This window comes from Tachysurus vachellii, chromosome 20 (genome assembly GCF_030014155.1).
Source record: "Tachysurus vachellii isolate PV-2020 chromosome 20, HZAU_Pvac_v1, whole genome shotgun sequence".
NCBI classification, from domain to species: Eukaryota; Metazoa; Chordata; class Actinopteri; order Siluriformes; family Bagridae; genus Tachysurus; species Tachysurus vachellii.
The window spans coordinates 14766137-14787775 of NC_083479.1; the positions used below are offsets into that span (position 1 = coordinate 14766137).

Consider the following 21639-nt stretch of genomic DNA (forward strand, 5'->3'; position numbering starts at 1 on the left):
AGTGTCCTGAGTGTGTGTGTGTGTGTGTTTACAGGCTAAATTAACAACAGACGGCTGAACGCTAAAAAAAAATGACTCGTTAGAGGACGAAACTGCTTAATGCTGCCTCTAAAAGTCTCCACAGCACATGTGGAAAAAAGGATGGAAATGTCCATTCCTATCAAATGGAAACTGAATAAAAATACAAACAATAGTAACCTATTAAAAGCCAAGAGTGGGTGCATCGGGAAAGTATGGCACTTTTAAAATCAGTTTTCAATTCCTTAGAAACAACATAAAAACAGTCACAGATGCTGAAAAGCACATTTAGTTGCAAATAGTTTGCACAAGGATGATATGGACAATTTCCTGGTTCAATTATTAAAGAATAATACAGTCTTTAGCGCTACGGTACATGTTTTAGTCTACATTTTTAGGGGAAAAAAAACCTCTTTAAGAGCTAAACCCATTACCAATCTAAAAATCATAGAGAAACCTTTATTGGTTTTATTTAACAGAGTGTACCAGTCTGCCGTGTTTTCCTCCATGTTGGTGGTTCATTCAAAACAGGTGTATGTTCAAATTATTGATTATGGAAAAGCAAAATCTCAGCTGCTTAAGACATTTCCTCATATTTCTTAAACCAAAGAATTTCCCACTTCTGATTGGATAATTCAAAGATAGATGAAAAGAATGTCTCTTACCTGAAGTTTAACAGAGTATAAAGTCAGAATACACAGACTAAACTATTTGCAGATACAGTAATATCACTTTCTCTTTCAATACAAACATTTATATAATGTAAACAACAATGACAACGTTCTACATCACCGAAGCATTACTGCAAAACATGCAGGAGGTGCTGAGCTCACAAATCCAACCATTTAGAAAAAATTGTTTTGTTTTGTTCTTGATTCAGAAGGCACTGATTAATGTTAAGGTCTAATCAACTTCAGGATCATACTAATAACTTTATTTTCCTATCCCAGCACACTGTTTGTGTTTTATTCTTTATATCTTGTAGCAGAATTTAATCCACATGTTCTTTAAATTCGGTTTATTTTTTTTGAGAATGTGAATTTCTCAGGGTGACATCCAAGATGAAAATGTCTGTTCTATAATAAAACTCTTGCATCTGGATAAATAAGCACGGCACAGGCAAGTTTCTATAAGGCTCCTTGGAGGTTTGCGTGACACAGCAAGACGATCATTTCTATCATGTGTTTATTTATAGAAAACTGCAATCATTGCAGAATGGCAAATAAAAAGTATGAGTTTTTAACCAGATGTAGCTGTCATAAAGGCCAATTATAATCATCAGCATGTGAGACCACATGCTTTGGTTTGCTTAATTTTTTGTTTCTAACAGGTTCAGTAAGAGACAATGTCAGAGATGTAAACCACAGCGACTAACTTTTAAAAGACTTCCGAAGTATCCATCATCCATGAATGCTGGAAATATTTAAAAAGCTGGAGCTCTTTTAAACACTAGTTAAAATAAAAACATATTTTCTGTGTAACATGCTCAATACAAATGAGGGAAAACCTTTTAGTGCAAGTTGAAATGGTGCCTCATTCTTCATACAGGTTTTTATCTTGATTTATTTGTATGTGATGTCATCATTCCAGTTCCCAGTACTTTTCTAAACAAAGTTTCACCCAATGGTCTTGATACGTCTAAAGAGTATTTATAAAGTTCATTTCAAGTTCACTAGAAACAGTCTGTATCCATTGCAGTGCCTAACACCAGTATCTCAAATGTTAAAAGGTATTTCATCCTCTTCGGTCTGTCAGTGCAGCACATAATTGAAGGACATTTCAAGTACATTCCTTGTTCTGTGCATTGACTACAAAAATGCAATTTTCACTCATCACTTTCTTTTTTTTCCCCCTTTCTTCTGTCTTTTCACTTTCAGGTTCCCCTGTCTACTTCAGTGCCAAGCTGTGGTGCCACCTGATGAAATGCCAGATCTCTAGAACAAACAGCTGGGGGACTTCAAATCAGTGAGGACAGATATATGATGGACACTAATAAAAGACTGTCTGTGCTCCATCGTCATCTGGATGACTTTTATAATCTGTTTCAGGTCTTTAACAGATGATCTTCTACACATCCCTGGTGAATTCATTTGGAGGGGGTGGGCAGGGTAGTAACAGATGTTATCTGGACAGGCCAAACTGGAGGGGTGTGTTATACTGAAGGGGAGGAACTAAGAAGAAGGAGGTTTTCTGACCGTTCGTGTCTGGCCTAGATGTGGATCATCTACAAGTGTAAGCTGTAAAAATGTACATTTGACGAGAAAATTAATTCATGTCAAAACTTTGAGGAAGGAAAGAAGAAAAGCCAATAAAACTTGACTTGCAAATCAAAGTAAATGCGAGATAATGAAATATCTTGAAAATGGGACCTCATGGCAATAACTTTTAGAATGAAAATCACAACAAAACTTTTGAGTTCTCATTACGGAACAGCTAGTTCTCTCCCCTTTTGCATATATATGCTTTATGGATGTGTAATGAAGAACGCAATTGTGACTGAGGGAGCAATAACACCGGTTTTCATATTGCTAAATCTATTAACAAGTAAACTGCAGCCAAAAAAGCCCTCGTAAACCGTATCTCTACTTCAAAGTCGTCAATCTGGCACTTGCACCTCCCTTTCCATGTGCATAACAATCTGACTAGACATTTGTGGCTTGTCAAATCTTTTTGATGTTACTCAGATTGAAAATGCTTCCTTTTATCCATATTTGCAAGTTGTACCCATAAACCAGTTCTTGAGCATACCAATCTTTATCCCTCAGCTTGGAAAAGATTAGCAGCTCCTCCACACGCACGCAGTCTAACCAAACCTCAATGTCATTACATCAACAGTGCTTTTGATTAGCATCAAGGCACTGGGCTAAAAACATATTTTATTTAAAAACTCCGATAACACACGAGCCAAATAATCGGTCATTTCCTCTGAAAAAAATAAAAATAAAACAAACACCTCATGGTATTTATGGACAAGCTGTACTTGATTTGGGGTCTTTTTCCCAGCAGGGAATTTGCTGTTACATTTTACACACTTAGAACTTTGTAATTAGTTCTTTGAGCCATGCTACGTACATAGAGGTAAACACGTCTGATTTAAAAATACGTTAACTAAGTTTAAAATGTTAAACTTCTTACAGCCGCAAATCATATTCCAAATCCAGTGATGTTGCTTAACAGCCAAGAAAGAAAACAACAGTTTTGGACTACAGTGATTATGCTTGAGGCCTGTGAGCAATCTTGCAGCATATTTCACCATCATTAACAAAGAAAATGAGGCCAAAAATGATGGTAAGGTTCAAAAACAAATGTGAGATTTTTTGCTAACGTATTGGAAAAATAATAAATAATGATACGTTTTTTTCCATTTCACCCACATAGTAATGACTAAGGAGTGAACTGCATTGCTTCAATATAGTTCATAACAGAAAGCACACCACTACTGTCTAAAGTCTAGAAGAAACTACGCTTCTTCCTTAGTGATATATTACATTATTCCGGGCAATCTCTCCAGACAAACCAAGAACAAATACAAGACCTTTAAAAATGGCTTTAAACGTGTTTAACATACAGAGCTTCCTGCAAATTACCAGATAAAGAATTCACATCAGTATTTCACCATGGGTTAAGACTTGATCCAATTTTCCAACAGAAGGCAACCGCATTAATATTTCTCTACAGGGGCTGAACGTGCTCCAATGCTGATGAGTCTTTGTGTCAAAAACTGCCATGTCAGCTCTACAATAAGTCATTGTGACTCCTGAAAAGCTACTGGTGCTTCATATGGAAAATAATCAGCCAGTCTTGAGTCTTGATTTGACATACTGTTTGTGCTATTTCAGTACAAATGAAAGTACAACATTAGTCTTCCACATAGCCTCTAGGAAGCACGCATTAGACAAGCTAATGATGTGTCAATGTTTAGGTAAGAAGATATGAAAATCTGGCTTATGTCAGAGGATCATCGCCTGGCAGAGCAGACGGAGAGTAGCATGTACGTGCTGTCATAAGACCCATTATATGTTCAGGATTAAGAAAACAACTTACTTTATTGTAAAAGTCAGGTACTATCATCGACTCAGAAGCTGCAGTATGCACTTTTTCATCCGTTATGTCAGAATTCGGGACAGACGAAGTACAAATGAACTCAAACTATGAAATCCTGAATAATGTATTGTTGAAATACACAAAAACTTAAAATCTTTGACAATTAGATCTTTGAGTTCAGCTCATGAAAAATGGGGGCAAAAACAAAAGTGTTGCGTTTATAATTTTGTTCAGTATATATCGGTTGTTACCGGTTATGAGTTTTTGTTTTATCTTCTTGCAGCACTTTAATTATTTAACTTTTAGCATTTAACAGCATCTTAATTGGTCAGAGGTATAGATATTTTACAACAGCTTCAAAAGCTTATTCTTCACTGTTTAATATAACATGCAGCACCACAGATTACTTATTCATTATTATATCTCAAATAACATAACTTTGTCCATTGACTACACTATAATGATGTTCATAAATGTTCAATAAAGTTACTACTCTATATTTATCCACAACATCTACAAACAAACATATATTTTAGTGTTTAAGCATACTTTATGAGGAGAAACAGAACTAATCAGTTGCGTTCATTCCAGTTTCCCACCATTCAAAATCTAATAGCCAGTTAACTATACGCTAAGCATAGAGATATATAGAAATGAAGTCTAACTAAAGGTTTATTGTAGGAGGAAAAAAGGGTCAATCTGGTTTTATAATGCAAGATGTCATTTCCTCCATTATTACTAGCATCATGTTTTACACATCTGTGAAACTGTCATTTCTGTTATTTTCTTTTAATGATCAATTCTGAACACCGCCACAGCTGCTGCTTTTTCTACTACTGTCTGGCATCCACCCAAAACACACGTTGACACATTATGCAATGATTTTATTTTGCATTTTACACTCATTCCACCAAAAGTCATTCTTAGCTATGTCAATGTGCGTTAATTATGCTCAGACCCGCTTAAAATAAAAGCTTCTTTTAAATGATTACAAGTAAAATAACATAAATAACACTAAATGTTTCTCAAGCACTACAGTCAGAAAACATCCTAACCTATAAAAGTTTTCTAGAACATTTAAAAAGAGTCCTTGCTGGAGGTAAAGGTTGAGAGGTTTATAAGGGGAGGAAATTTTTCTATTAATAATAAAAATACGCTCACTGTTGATTCAGACTGATCCCTGGCTCCACTAGGCTTAGTGAGTTTATTCGCAAGCTAAAGCTGGGTGGCCCTTGGAAAAATGTCGCTTTATGAGCTTAACATGGAGTCTGGATGAATTGGGGTCCTTAAACTGTCAGATGAAATCTTAGGAGCTGGAGACAGTAGAAATTCCACAGACTTAGGTCATCCACCAACAGTAACAAAGAAGTGAATCGAACAGTTTAAACACTAGAACATGACTGTCAGTCAGGCGATTCACTAAATGCCTTACATAAAAATGTAAAGGCTCATAAACAACAGTGACAGAAGCAGATATCTATAGTTTTAAAGCAATTCAATGAGCGGAGAGTCTGGTTTTGCTAAAACGTTCCAGGAAAGTGCATATAAATCTTCAGTACAGCTTTTTTTGGTTTATTCAGAATAATCAAGACCAGATATTATTTTTTTAAAAATCAGACCAGATTTTTTTATTAAGCCTGTAATAACCCGGATCACTTCTAATTCATTGTATTTCTACGGCCCTACACCACTCTTTTCGACCCCTTATCTCCTCATTAAAGCTTCTTTCTGAATGCCTTACAGGCAGAAGAATATCCAATGACATGCTGCTGTGATCTCATATCCATGGACTTCTGCATTACACAAACCACAGCCATCCTTCAAAGCATGTCCCAATTTATGGAGGGTGATTTTGCCACATTTGGTGTCTTCCCTGGAACATCACTGCACTGAGGGGAATAAAAATGCAAGTTACGGTTGTTTGGAATTTAGATTCTCTGAAAGCAAAGACTCAAAGCTTAAAAGCATTTGAAAAACATTTCCATTTTATACCCAGCCTGCTGACCAAGGCACTCTTAAATGCAGCCTTTTGCTTGTTGGAAATCAAGGGATGCCTTTCATCATCATGACAGGTCTTTCCAGAAGCAGTGCAAGCAACTTTATTAGCAAACAGTCTGTAAGCTGATTAATGCACCCTACTGTCTCATTTTTGACCACAACTCAAGAAGTGCTCAAATCACACTGTGTTCAGATGAACTTCAGGACAGATCCATACATTGTAATTGCCTTTAAATGAAGTACAAAGTGTATTTAATTCTCATTTTCACTGACCCAAATGCTCTCATTGGTTGAGCAGAAGTACTTTGATGTCTAATCCTTGGATAAATCTTGTTCATGCATATCAGTTTAAGGAGCTGGCAGACTATTGATGAAGATACTCACTATATCCAAAAACCCTAAAGGATCATCTATCCTTTTCATGGATTTCCACTTCCAAATCCTCTGTTGTGGCTCAGGGTGTTAGGCTCTTTAGATTTACACTCTTGCCCTGGTTAACACAGGATTAACACACTGAACTCCTCAACTGTGTCCACCCCTTCTTGCTCTGGTTAATTTCACAGCTCTGAATCAAGGCAGAGAATGGGGGAAGGAAGGTGTTGTTTAAAAAAATTTAAAAAATGTAAAAAAAAAAATAAAATAAAATAAATAAATAAATAAACTTTTTTGAAAATCTTGCACTTTTCTTCATGATTTTATCATTCCAAAAGTCCTGTAACAACTTAGCCCTTCATGAATAAGGCCAAAGTGTTTGTCTCTGTTGGCAGAACCCATTTTTATACATCAGTGAGGAGAGATTTCTATAAGTACTGTAAATATACCCCAGATGTGCTCCTTCCAAACCGGGTAGATCTGTTATTAAAAAGTCCTAAACTAATTTAGCGTCAGTGAGGACCTCTCTGGAAGTAGGACTCAAATAAGCTGCACAGCGGGAAACTCAACATCAATCATTCTGACTGGCTGTTATTGTTCACATTTGCCTTGCTGGATTAGTCTTGGGCATGATGGAAAATTGGAATGTCATGGTTGTATGCCCAGAACACCAACCTCACTGACTCAAAAAGGATTTGATGACAAAGTTAACAAGTCTTAATTTCAAGCCCTTAAGTGACCCCGGTTTAATAGTCAAATTAGTTTTCATAAAAGCCATAGCCCAAACTAAACAGACTCACCACAAATAGGATTACATATATCCCATTAAATAAGGGAGGACAATAGGCAAAATAAACATTCATGGTTAAAAAAAATGCATCCTTCTTCTTTTTTTTTTTTTTTTTTTTATTTAAAACCAAAAGTCCTCCTTTGTTTGGCTCCAAGACAATTGCATCTGGGTTCAAGGACTCTTCTTAGCAAGTGAACAATTAGCATGTCAATGACCTTGTTGAATATCCCCACACCTTGTTCATGGGGGGTGAGTGGTGCTGGCCAAAAGAGCTCACCCTCCTGTGGTTAGGCACAAACGCCCCCCATTGGCCTTTAACTCAAAGCAGTGATGTGACTATTCACACATTCATTTATTCACTGATAAAATCCGATTTATTTGTACTAACAGTGCTTAATCCCAGGCTTCATCTTTAACCAGCCAAACTGTTTTCCTTATGATGTAAACACTTTTCAGGTGAGAGAGTAAAGAATCTGCACTGCTGGAAAGGGTGATAAAAGAGTTAGAAGACACCATCCAGGTCTCAACATCTGCCCCCAAACTCCTTAACCAAATGGAACAACAAGACCCAAGAGGGCAAGCTCAAAACAGGAAACATGGACATCTGTCACCCCCACCCCTGCAGGGAACTAAATGAATTAGTGACTTCAACAAAGGAAGGAGATCACTTTCAAATAATCTTATTGATTGGTCAGGAAATCTCGAGAATATGTCGAGGAACTGGATCTCAGCTTGTACTGGCTATGGGTATTAGATATGCACACAGCTCACACTTATACAGAGATGGAAAATTCACTTGAAACAATTACGCACAGCCTCCGGCACTTAAAACTTTAAACTCTCATCCTGTTTAGCAATGCATTGCAATCCAAAAGTTGTATTTTTGTTTGTACCACTTTTTTTTCCTACCTAAGAGGTTTTCTCTGGTTACTTAGGAAGAAAAAAAAAAACAAAACCCTTACCTGAGACTCTCGCAGAAGTCAAGACGGACAACGCAAGAAGAAAAGTTTTCAAACAATTACGCAAAGCAAAACGATTAATCCTTGAAATATCCATCCTTCCAGGGAATAAACTCTGCCAGTTGGATGAGGAAAAATCTATACGCAGGGCATCAGGCATCCAGCACAGGTATGAACAGTCAATTCGGTCTGTTAGGAGGAACAAACTCCTCCAAGATTGATTTAAAAGTCTGGGAAAACAGGCCAAGTTTTGGTTGAAATATAACAGGTGCGCTGTGAATAAAGCTCTTGTTGGTAATGGCTGCTTTCCAAAAGAAGTGCGCGTTTCATTCCGGGACGAGCTGAACACCGCGTTTGCGCTTCTCAAAGCTGAAAAAGTGAGTTGAGAGAAACGGAGGTGTTTCTTTGACGTAGCATGGATCAGTCCTAAGGGAGGGAAGCGGGATAACGTGGATCCGGGTTCCTGGCATGAATTAAACGCGCCACCTACGGGTGATAAACTATATTTAACTGCGTAAAACAGCCAGGGGACAATGAAATGAACAAGCGTGGTCAATTTAAGGAGTATTATAACATTAAGGTCTTACTGAAATAAAAATAAACACCCACCCACTTTTATTAGTAACGCATGGTCTTAGAGATTTATTTTGTCAGGAAAACCTGACTATACGGTTTTGTTTTGTTTTTTTTAACTTTTAACATCGACCTATTGGTCTATTTTGAGTTTGGGGCAAGATTTTGAAATTACCCACAATGCCATTCAGCTGCCTGCTGAAGAATAATCTCTACCTGTAGAGCTCAATGCAGCAGTGCTTTAATCCTTGTTTGTTAAGATGTCTCATCTCCTTATCTGTACTCTATGGTTAGATAAGGCTCCTAAGATAGAATAGAACGGGGTCAGAGTGCAGGGGCAGCTATGATACAGCACCCCTGGAGCAGGGAGGGTTGAGGGCCTTGTTCAAGGGCCCAGCAGTGGCAGCTTGGGTCTGCTGGGCCTTGAACCCCAAGCCGCCGATTAACAACCCAGAGCCTTAACCACATGAGCCACCACTGGCCCCCTGATTTTTTTACTAATACTGATGTCAACGTCATCCCGCTCTCATAGACCATTAACTAGACAAATTTCTTAGTTAAACTCAAATTAGCACCAGAATCACTAAGCACATCAAATATTTCAATATAAACAAACACATTTTATGAGTTTCAGTGTGGAATTTTCCTTTTAGCTTATTAAAGAAACCTGGAGAAAACTTTCTTTAGTGAGTCAGACAAGTCAAAGATCTTTCATAAACATTTTTGACTTTTACTTTCTAAGACAGAGCAAAATTACAGAAAACACCACAACAACAAATTTACAAATTGATTTTATTAAAGAAAACCCCACACAGTTAGCAGCAATACAAGATATGCAATCTTAGGGGAAAAAAAAACACATCGAGTTCTTTGGATGGTAATGGTTCAAGCTTTTCTTTAAGGGCTCTTTTTTGGAAATTTTCTAAAAAGAAACCTAGTTTTGACATTCTTCATAGAACTTTTAATGCTTCCCCCTGCATGAGAACCAAAGATCCTTTAATATCATTTAATAACTTTTTTTAATAGAAAAAAAAAATCTTCTTACAGGGTTCAACATTGAACAAGTTCAGAAAGGGACCCTCTCTCTATTGTAGGGTTCTGATAAACCCAAGAACTCTTAAATGTTGCTTTCAATTATGTATCAGTATTTATAAAAGTAAATGTAAAATGTGTCCATAAAGCTATGTGCATTCATGCTGTCAAAATAAGCTGACAGTATCATGCAATATATGAAAAAAGAATAAATCATGTAAAAAATAATTTTTCCTGGATTGAAAAAAAATTCTCATAAAAAAAAAAATATATATACACACACAAAAATCCCCAAATGTACTTTTCATTAAAAAAAAGCAAGTGAAATGTTTTTTTTATGGAAATGTTAAGGGGTTAAACCCAAACAGTGTATAAAAGGAACTTGAATATAATATGTTCTAACTCTCCATTTTTAGTATTAACTGCAGTTTAATCAACCGTTGCAACTTTCATTCAAGGCATCAGATGAAACATAAATATATTTGGTCAATGGAACTTCTACATTCATTTCAATGTGAAACTGCAACACAAAACAGATCAATGTTTTAAATATAATATTTATAAAGAGTCGAAAAGCTGCAACTATTCATTCAGTTCTCATGATGCATGACACATTGAATGTCCCATGGTGGACTGAGGTCTGCAGTTCTGACAGTGTAGCCATGGCTAAAGCACCATCATGAGCAGAATGGGAGACAGTGTTCAGCTTGAAACACATGTTATTGTTGATTTTAGTGTCTGTCACCATGCTGGAAGAATTTGCAACTACTTAAGTGTCACAAGAGCTGCCTCTCGAATACAGGATGCTGCTTTCTCAATTTCCTCTTCAGTCTGCTCAACAGTAACCACCACTCTGATGCTAAAGAGAGGGCAGAAAATTCATGCAGAAGATATTCATGTCAGGCACAAAGAAGCAAATAAGATTAAGGGGTGGAAAAAAAGCCATGCATGTAACGCTTAAAAGTCTATAATGGCTTAAAAACAGACAATTGTTATACAGCATTTTACTTTATTTTAACTTTAAAGATTTATGCGCTCACCTTGGTGATGGAAGGAAACGCTCTTCTTTGTCTAGGTAGCGAGCCAGAGTCAAAGCTATTTGTCTGTCCAAACACTGCATGCATGCAAATAGTAAAGTACAGTAGAATTGAATAAATGCAGTTTAATCTAAAAATGTACATGGTTACTGCTACAGTCAAGGACCTACTTTGCATTAGCTTTAACATTTACGGTTCATATACATCTGTTGTTTTACATGTGGAAATTAATAAATGCCAAATCAATTTATGTGCTTTATGTAAAATCCTGAAGCTCAACCATTGTGAAAATATTAAAATGATCCTCACTGTGACATGTAATGAGTAAGACATGTAATTAGATGTGTCTTACATAATCAATAATGGAGCGTAGTGTCCCGACATCACTCTCTCTGGATCCGGTGCTGTTCACAAGCTGGAGATGGAGTGCTGGAGCTAACTCAACCCCAATAACCTTCAAACCTGGAATTCTACAATACACAAGCAAAAGACATGACTTTAGAAGGAATAGTTTATAATGATTTCAGTTTTAGCTCTTAACAATAAAATAGCTGGTATAAAGTGTTACCAACAGAGGATAATGCATATGTGAGGATCAGGGAATCAGCCTCAGCAACATCGTGTTTTAAAGGCTACTCACATTTTCTGTAATGTGTGTATATGTAAATGATATATATATATATACACACACACACACACACACACACACACACACCCCCCCACACACACACACACACACACATATATATATATATATAAAGAAAGCTGTTTGACCTGTATCATACATCCTGGAGTGTGCCAGACCGTCCCAATCAAAAGCACACCAGTATTCGCTTACCGACCCCTAATGATTAATGCTCGCAAATCTTTCCATTAACTACAGAGCAACATACTTGTTATTAAATGTAATTACAGAAGGATGCATTGATTTGGAGATCTTTTAGCAAATCTTTCGGTCCAATATTCGTGTTCAATTTGCCAGGAGTTAAAATGACTTACCCTTGTAATGCCTTGTGGACATATTTACACTTTCCTCTCAGGATAGCAAAAATGTCTGGAAAAGCAAATAAGAAAAATCTGCTTTAGTCAAGAGTTTATTTATAACTAGTACAATTAACTCTATTCATGTATAAGTTATTTTAATAAGGCCTGTACACGTTTGGCTTTTTTGTGTTTTGTGACAACATTCAGTACATACAGGAAAGTTCAAACCCTGAAGCACGTTCCTTCTGAAATATTAAGTGTTAAGTAATTCTGGTGCTTATGCTGGTTTCTGATACTCTGAAAAACAAAACTTCTTTTCTCATGACTATTTTCTAGCAACATCCTTTTAATGAGAAATCCAATATAGAAGTAATGGAGACTGCAAACATTGGACTTATAATTCCAGGTATTCAATGCACCATATTTGCGATGAGTTATGACATATTCTGCCTGACTATTAGCAGTCTATGAGAAGGTAAGCATGATGGTGCTGATAAAATAAAAAAATGGAGCTATGGAAGTTGACCTATTTTACAGGTCAGATGAGGAGGAAAAGATATAAAGAAGAAAGAGCTGCTGCATGGCTCTGTTTATGACAAGAGAAAGCAATAGCTAAATCTCACTGGTGCCACGATCAGCATGTGGTTGAACGGCATTGTTTGTATTCACCAAAGTGAAAACCTCAATGAAAATATTTTAAACTAAAGACTCAATGAAATTATGAATGAATCCTCACTAATTAATACAATTGCTTAATAAAAATGTATCTGCTAATTATACAGTATAATATGAGAGTAGTTTTCTTTAGCAGTATCCTGCAACTGAATTTGCATGAGACAGAAGAAGGTTTTGGGGTCATGCTCAGGAGCCCACTGACTCTCAGATTCCTTTACTTTGAACAACCTTACAGTCAGATTAGAACTTTAAATACGGATCTATTGCTGCATCTTTCATAATAGAGAAATCTAGATAAAATCAAGAATAGTTTCAGAAGGTATGTCTCTATTAAATCCAGAGTTAGGTCTACAGTCTGTTGAGTCGCCCCTTTTCAGTGCTCAAAAGGTCAAAAATATTTTTGTAGCTTTCATATGGGCCTCAACATATGGTCTAAATCAGGAAGATATCAGTCTTTCTTTGTGTCTGAAGTCTTTCCAGTTGAAAATTGTGTAGTGGAATGGACCCGGTAATCTGATGGCTAACAAAAACTCTCATTAATCTACTGCTCCTCCCTTTTGAAATTATTGTACATATTAACAGCTTTTGTGTTCTTTGTTAAATAAAGAAAGATAAAATATAGGCAGGGGGACTGAACACTAGAGCTGTGTGTGTGTGTGTGTGTGTGTGTGTGTGTCTTTTACCTGGGTCCTCCTCCATGATGTTGAGGGCCTCAATAGCAGCAGTAGCCAACATGGGTGGAAGCGAGGCTGAGAAACAGTAGCCTTGTCCAGACAGACGCTAACACACACAAGAATGACCGCTCAGTGATATGACAAATGTCCTGTTACTTTTTCAATGTCCAAATAAGGGATTTTGCCTCAAGGTTTCCAAGAATGATTTCAATTTAAATCCAGAAAATGTTGCTCAAATAGTGTGTCCAACATTCACGGTGATCAAGTGGTGCTTTCTGCCAAAAATCTGGACTGCATATAACAGATACATCATAGATGGGTCATTGTGAATTTAGCTTGGTTTACATTTCAAAGCACACATGTATCCAGTTATATCCATTGCTTTTGATCATTCGAATGATGATGCAAAGGCCATACTTCCAAATTTACAGATTTACTGCAGAAACTGATTCAGATCACGCACAGATACGAAATCAACATCAACTACACCAATAATTTAGACAGATGATTTGAAGAGAGAGGAATATCAAGCACTGAAAGAGTCTCAGATACCTGATGATCAATTAAAAATGATCGGCCACAGCAGAATCCACCTATGGAAGCCACTGCGTTCTCCATGTTGGCACTTATAAGGTCAATGTCATCCATCTGGATACAGGAAAAGTCACAGTATTAGATTATAAGACACATTAGAAAAATTATTAAATACTTAAGTGTCTAACATTGACCAAAATAAGTGACATATAGGGATGGGTTGTACAGCTGAAAGAAGGTGGTCTCATATTTTGTAGCCACAGACCTTTTTCAGTGTACATTAAATACCAGACCATTTTAGAACAGTTTTTCAAATATTAATATGTAGAATAATAATTTGACTATTTACTGAAAAGAGCTTTTTATACCTGCACATTCCACTGACAGTACACATTAGGGCAAAGACAGCCATGTTTCTTTTATAAACTGTGTACAAAATGAATCACACAGAGGTTCTTTTGAACCATCACAATCAATCCAATGAAATAAACAAAGTTCAAACAAAGCAAAAGATTAAATCATTTAATAACCTATTAAAACTATTCACATCACTCCAAATCAATTTCATGTGACAGAGGACCAAAACCTTTTCTCTCTTCTAATGGACTCTTTGTCTTTATTTGGTGTGAAGTATGAATTTTAAAAGACTAGCAGCTGTTATGTTTTACTGCACACAATCAAAATTATGTGGTCATAGTTGATTCATAAATACTTCTTAATCACAGAGACCTCCCTCTTGCTTTTGTTGATGTTTGCACAACTCTCAATGCAACACTGTGTTATTGTAAACCAATGACTGTTTTGTCTTGTTTAATCACGTTAAAAACAATACTGATATTTTCAACAAGCTGCCAATTTCCGACTGTCCTTCATTCATTTCTAGGAATGACTTCAAGGGGATTTCAAGGGGAACTGTCCATTATTCACATGACTGTGGAACACAACACAATCGAACACGTGATACTTACACTAACTCCAAAGTGTTCGGTGACGCCTCGGCCATGTTCTCCCAGCACACCGAAAGACATGCCTTCTTCCAAAAAGATGCGTACTTTATACTTGTACTTTAGCTTCACCTGGAAATAAACATTCAACATTTTCAGTCACTGTTTAGTAATTACAAAAAATAAAATAAAAAATGCAATTCAAGAAGATTAAAATCACCCTCTGAATTTAAGTCTAACAATGTAAACACTGGACTCAGGAGAGCGTAAGGACAGTGTTTTCTCACCAGCTGTGGTAGAGGGCAGATGTCTGCCGTGTTCAGATACAGGCCTTCCACAACAATGAATTTTCTAGTGACTCTAGCCTTGCGTGGATTCTGAGAAAATACACAGCAGAAAATACTAATCAGAGAAAGGATTGAATAATTTTGCATATACATTCAGAGCTCTGGAAAAAACCTATTGGATGGCTGAAGAAAAGATGAAATATTGGCTTTTGTCCAAAATAGAGCTTATAGCATATTTTGATACATCAACTTGCAGAATCTGAATATATGGCACTAAAATTCAGTGTTTTTGTCATTGTAAACCTTGTCTAAAGTTACCTTTCTGCAAAGATTAAACTGTAAAGGAGTGTAAAGGAGCGAGGTAAATTCCATCTGCCTAAACATGACATATGGCCACACAAAACCTTAGAATTGTTCATGGCTCTTATTCTGTTGTAACTGCAGTTTTGTATCTTACACATATTTGTCCTGAAAGCACTACATTTCCTCCCACAGTATGCATGTGCAGTATGTGCATGACTCTTTCCCCACCTTCTGGTCTTCCAGCTCCTGCTCCTTTAGCAGTCGCTCCAGATCCTCCATGTCGTTGTGCTTGAAGTATTTAATGAAGCTCCGGGAAGCCTGCAGGCCCTTCTGGATTGCAAAACATGCTGCTTCATCCCTGCAAAAACAAGACACACAGCGCACAATAATACGTTTTATACTTGTGTACGCAAAGACTGGTGCATCTGGAGAATAACAGAAAGAGAATGTCATCAACAAACAGAAACATTCAAGAGAAACATTATAGTTGCAACATACGGCCCTCTGGCTGAGAAAAGAGAAGCATACGATATACAAACACTCACACAAACACAATATCGCCTCTCTTGGAGTAGGCAGGAATGGCGCTGGCTATGGTTGCAAAGCCATAGGAGTAGATGATGGCCTCCTCTGTTCTCATAAACTTAGCCAAGCGCTCTTCTAACTCCAGGTGTACATCTAAAAGAAGGGATTTTGGCATGTATTAAAAGAAGGAATGCCTTAAATAGAGTTTAACTGTTTATAAGCTTATGGAAAGAAATATCACCCACCAAATGTTCCATAGAATCCTCTTGGGCCACAAGTACCCACGCCATACTTTCTAATAGATGCAAGTGCCTTTTGCTGAAATAGAAAAGTTTTAAAACAAATAACTAACTTACAAATTATTATTTACAAATTACATCCTAATGTGTGAATAATTAGTCACACCAATTCTATTTTTTTTATAATCTTATCGTAAGTACTGAAATCCTTTCGAGACACTATTTTATCATCTAGTTATAAATAAGTGCGCTGTCAAGATGATCATGTTCTGCCATGAAATTCATTTAATGCCGTTAAAATACACTAAGCAATAAAACAGCTGCCGCTGAACACCGCTCTGCAATCAGAGTTGGATACAATCTGAATTTTAAGAAGCATGGAAAAGCAATTAGACTAACATCTGCATTCACAAGGGTACAAACCTTAACGCGTGCATTATCGAGCAGGCCCAAGAAGTTAAACGAGGCAAAGTTAATGCACTCTTTCCCATTAACAATCATTTTGTGGCTTGGAGAGCTGTAAAATAAAAACACTGTTATTAGCAGTAAGTAGTAGCGCAGCACATATGAATTATTCTTTCAGCTTGGAGTCCACAGTGCGGCTATAATTAGTCATGTCAGAGCTAATAATGTAGATCCAGTGAACCCAAATGGAAGGTGTTCCAGGCCAGCTTACCCAGTCACAACGTCATAATTTAGAGATGACTGATTTTTCATGACAGGAGGAACCAGAGGCTCTGGCTGCCATTCTTCAATTAACTCTTCTTTTTCCTAAAATATTCACAGAAAACAGAGAAATGTCAGTGTTCAATCATCTGCATTAAAAGCCTTTAAAGCAGTTTAGGTTCTGCAGACACGTACTATATGGCCAAATGTTTGTGTACATCTGAAGTTCACACCTATATGTGGGCCTTCCCCCAAACGGTTGCCATAAAGCTAGAAGCACAGAATTGTGTAGAATTTGCCAAAAAGGTATGGTTTGGACAGCATTGATGCGGAAGAGCTTAAGTGGCCTCCAAAGAGAACTTCTAACCCCTACTGAAAACGTTTGGGATGAACTGGAACACAGAGTGCACCACAGGCCTCTTTGCCCAATATCAGTGTCTGAACTCACAGTGTTATTATGTGAAAGTCTTCTCAGAAGGAAGAAAGTTATTAGAACAGCAAAGAAGGAATTAATATGGAATGGGCAACACCTTTATAATTACTGAACAATTGATCTGAAACACAATAGTATAGTGTGCTCCCCTTGCTCTGACTTTAGAAATATTCCTTTGAGATTCTGGTCCATGTTGACAAGTTCACATCACACAGATTCTTCAGATTTTTTTAAGGTGCACTTATATACTGCAAGTCCCCTATTCTACTACATTCCAAAAAATCAGCTGTTAGAGAAATATGCAAATCAGCCCATGTAGCACCAATACTCATACCACAGTCAAAGTCACTGAGATCACATTTTCCCACCATTCTAATGGTTGGAGATTACCTGAAGCTGCTGGCCCATATCCACATGGTTTTATATATTGCACTTCTGACACATGATTGGCTAATTAGATAACCTCATGAATTTGGACATTGTTTATACTTTATTATTCAGCAATTTATCTGGCTAATATTTCATTGGGTAGGAGATTATACAAAAAAATATATTTACTGGAGTGATTTTAGGAAACATTATGAAAACTCCTAAAATAATTTTTATTGACATGACCATTTCACACAGGACTAAATATCACATTAAAAAATATTTTATCATCACCTGTCATTTGCCTTAAAGGGCTGGATTAATTTTCATTAATTGCAACTGTTAACTACAGCTATATAAAGTTTTTATCTGCCATTTGGTCTAAACGACTTACTAAATATCAGTAATGGATTATCCTTTGATATCACTGGGTATTTTCCTATTTTGAGTTTACCAATCCTTTGAAAAATATTATTATAATTCTTATTATAGTGTTTTATTCATAAACCTGGATGAACAGGAACGTTAAGTAACCTAACATTATACAACATGCCAATGAGCATAAATTAATTACTAGCAAAAATATGAATAGTTAAGAAGAAAAGCACAACAATGCATGTTGAAATAGCCTATGATATTATGCTCTACAACTGATATACAATTGCCATAATATGGCATTATACAGTTAATTTAATCCATGTTTAAATAACTGACAATGCAGATATCTTGTTTTAAGAAATACACTGACTGCAGTGCAAATGAAGATCTTTAACCTTACTGAAGAAATGAGATTTCTAAAGATCGTACTGTCTTTTGAGTTCTACCATAAAAGCCTGACCCATGACTTTCAGTTTAAAGTTGTTTTTTTTAACCATATTAAAAACAACAAGCCAAAAATAAACTGTTCCTTTTTATTTTTATTTAAATCAACCTTGTAAATAATGCTCATTCATGATACTTATAAGATCAACAGTAAAAAGATATGATACATGTTTTACATTTACATCATTTGGCAGACACCCTCTTATCCAGTGTGACTTACATTCTCTCATTTATACATCTGAGCAATTGAGGGTTAAGGGCCTTGCTCAGGGGCCCAACAGTGGCGGTTTGGTGGACGTGGGATTCGAACCCACAACCTTCTGATTGGTAGCCCAACACCTTAAACACAAGGCTTCCACAGACCCTTCTTGTTTTAGGATTTCATTACCTTTTCAGTGAGGTCAGACCTCTCTTGCAGCTTATATGTTTTTGAGAACAACAGTCTGATTATCCACAATATCAGGATTCCTTCTAAGATCAGATGATAAGCTGGTGCCTAGGAGAAAGGAAAACGGTGTGATTGATCATACCTGACTTTTCAACATGAATTTCATTTCATGTACAGTAACATGAGAAAAACTTTTATTTTGTAATAATCAATGAATATAATACACAGTTACAGTAACATGCTTCTTGTATAGTCTGTATTATCTTGTCTTGTATAGTATAGTGTTATTTATGTCTGTACTTTTGAGAGTCACAAACAGCTGGAACCAAATTCCTTGTGTGTGTAAACACACTTGGCCAATAAACCTGATTCTGATTCTGATAACAACCCAGAAAAAAAGATGTTAGAAAAATAATAGTCTGTACGTTTGTGGTGTAAAACCGTTAAGTGTATGATTTAAAAGCTCATAAAAACATAAAACTTACATTTGTTGAATTTTAGGACTTTAAATTGCAAATCACTAGTTAAAAGCAAGAGGATTAAAAACTGTTTACTAAAATGTTAAAATTCACTTGGATTTGGTTGTTGATATGAATGTAAACAGCTAATAAATGGGATTAAAGTCTTAACCCTAAACGGCTGCTTGTTCCCTACATTAGTGCACTTAGAATTAATTCTACACCCTATATGTAGGGCGCTAGATGTGAAATAGGGGGTAATTCAGGATGAAACCGCCACCTATTTGGCAACCAGGTTTTACTTCCTGTATTAGCTAGACAACAAACTAGCTTACAATTTACGACTCAAAAAGAGATACCAATCCGAGACAATTTCAGTGGAACGAACACAACAAAACAATACGTTATTTATTTATATTTTTACAAATTCTATCACAAGAAAATTTGCACTAACCTCGTAAAAAGCTTGAACCATCTCAACTAACACCCACTGTTGCCCCGCCGCCATCTTGGTAATCAGTGCCACCTGACCAAGCAGTATACGTCATTTTGTCTACAATGTACCTGCGCCCCCTTGTGGATCCTTGTGGAATTGAAGTAATAAAGAAAATACTGTTTTGTTTGTTTGTTTGTTTGTTTGTTTTTTACTTAAATTTAAATTTTAAAGAAAATAAAGAAAGATTAAGAAAACATAAAAGGCGTCCTTGCATATAAAATTTGGTTCTTGATTTCCAATTACTCACTGTATGGATTTTCTGTGCATAATACCTATACAGGTACAAATGACATATTTTTCTGTGTAATGTTTCTATCAGTGTAAAGCTATACAAACTTATCATTTTCAATCATGTGTTTGATATTTCCCTTTGCCATTTACTCCTTTTATATTCCTTTTATTATTTTTTTTAATAACTATTCTTTTTGCGAAAGAGAAAACTCTCAAAATGGAAAATGAATTCAAATGAGAGAAAAGAAGGCCAAAATCAAGACTATAAGTACTAAGTGTGGCTTTTGCATATTTTTTAAGTCAGTTTCTTTCTGGTTTTGGGAAAATTAGTCAAACATCCTTTGCATAGTAATGTTACTCCGGTGAGGTCCAAAGGTCCCAAGGTCTAAGACCACATTTGAAATCTGAAACAATTGGCATAAGGTTTTGACATTTATAAATATGTATAACAAAGAAAGTAAATGTTTAAAATCCCTGTTGACCCCATACTGACCCCATATCGATCCCATATTGACCAGGTTGACTGCTTTGTAGAAAAAGGAAATAATTTCCACATTCCTTATTTCTTTCATTGAAGCATGTGTTCAGATGGCATTCTGATGGATTTGTGCACAATGACTTTAAAGCAAAATAGAGGAACTACTCAATACTATAAAACTGTATAATATGTAAAATATTCCAGTTTCACTCAAATTAATCAATTAGTCTATAAGTATAATTTAAAATGAAAAAAAAAATGTTTTCATTTAGAAAAGAAAGCAAATTAGAAGCATTTTCATTAGTGCATCACATTGTATATTCCAAATGTTACATGTGTCAGATCAGATCTATGGCTCAGTTTATTAGGTGTAATCCTGGGTGGAGAACTTACTCTAGATTGAAGTGTAATATAAGATCATTTTTGAATGAAATACCCCTTATCTTTATTGTTTTTTTATCTATAAAATTATATTATTTGATATAATAATGCAAGATTAATACAAATTATACAAATAATGGTAGCATTTTTTAAATCCCCTTGCACATGCATATTGAAGCATTGGATTAAAATGTGAATTATAAAATCAAAACCTGAATATTCATGTCAAAATATGCTCGAAGTTGCGTGTCTCTCTTTATTTATTTGTTATTCTGTCGTTTTAGTCCATTTAATGTGTTTATTGACCAGCAGGGGGCGCTGTTCTACACTGCTTCACATCCTGGGCTAGACATGAACCTGAAAATTGAAAACCACTGATCTGTAGTACTGAAAACCACTGATCTGTAGTACTGTAGACAACAAACTTTAATTGAAGGTTACATTTTAACGTATAGACATTAAGCCATTCTATGCATAAAAAAAGATTGTTTTATTTAATCAAGGAGATTAACAGGTACAATATTTGCAAGCATGCTAACACCAATTTACCACAAAAGTTATTAACCTCTTGTGGCAGAGGTGTGTCCTCTTGCACATATTATATTATTGTAGAGACATGTCCAGGCCTGTGTTAAATAATTAGACTTTCTAGTATGCCAATGACTGACGATCTAGTATGCCAATGTCAACTTTGCCTAAATGGAGGGTGTCTGCTTTGGAAACACAGACTTACTGCACAGAGGTAATTTCTGAGGTTTAACACTGGAAAATAGTAATAACGTTAAGACAACATCAAATTAATGTTTATGTTGTCATGAACAAGAGTTGCACGTTGATGGCCTACATAAGACACTGACCATAAAGGCAACCATAATTGGGTTAAAATAAGGCTACATGGTTCCCATAAACTGTGAACCAAATAGCATCAC

The 21639-nt window shown here is 36.0% G+C and overlaps 2 protein-coding genes across 5 annotated transcripts in view; both read right to left on the reverse strand.

Annotated features, from left to right (window-relative positions):
- Positions 1-8636, reverse strand: part of ror2 (receptor tyrosine kinase-like orphan receptor 2) — a 64051-nt gene extending 55415 nt beyond the window's left edge. For all 3 annotated transcript variants that reach the window (XM_060896023.1, XM_060896024.1, XM_060896021.1), the window contains exon 1: positions 8185-8636. In XM_060896023.1, coding sequence (XP_060752006.1) covers positions 8185-8341 — 157 coding nt within the window. In that variant the 5' untranslated portion in view covers positions 8342-8636. The remainder of the gene's footprint in view (positions 1-8184) is intronic.
- An 896-nt stretch (positions 8637-9532) lies between these two features.
- sptlc1 (serine palmitoyltransferase, long chain base subunit 1) lies at positions 9533-19644 on the reverse strand. 2 transcript variants are annotated; one of them, XM_060896140.1, is made up of 15 exons: positions 19579-19644; positions 18667-18774; positions 16665-16759; positions 16412-16505; positions 15995-16067; positions 15770-15902; positions 15453-15582; positions 14922-15011; positions 14659-14766; positions 13709-13804; positions 13166-13262; positions 11823-11877; positions 11176-11293; positions 10827-10900; positions 9533-10645 (listed from the first exon to the last, which is right to left on the reverse strand). In XM_060896140.1, exons 1-15 carry the CDS (start codon positions 19630-19632, stop codon positions 10552-10554), a joined length of 1419 nt encoding a protein of 472 aa, XP_060752123.1. In that variant the 5' UTR covers positions 19633-19644; the 3' UTR covers positions 9533-10551. The 2 variants fall into 2 exon arrangements, with proteins under 2 accessions (XP_060752123.1, XP_060752124.1); XM_060896141.1 differs by lacking the exons at positions 9533-10645; positions 10827-10900; positions 11176-11293; positions 11823-11877; positions 13166-13262 and adding an exon at positions 13269-13447.
- Between the last annotated feature and the right edge of the window lie 1995 nt (positions 19645-21639).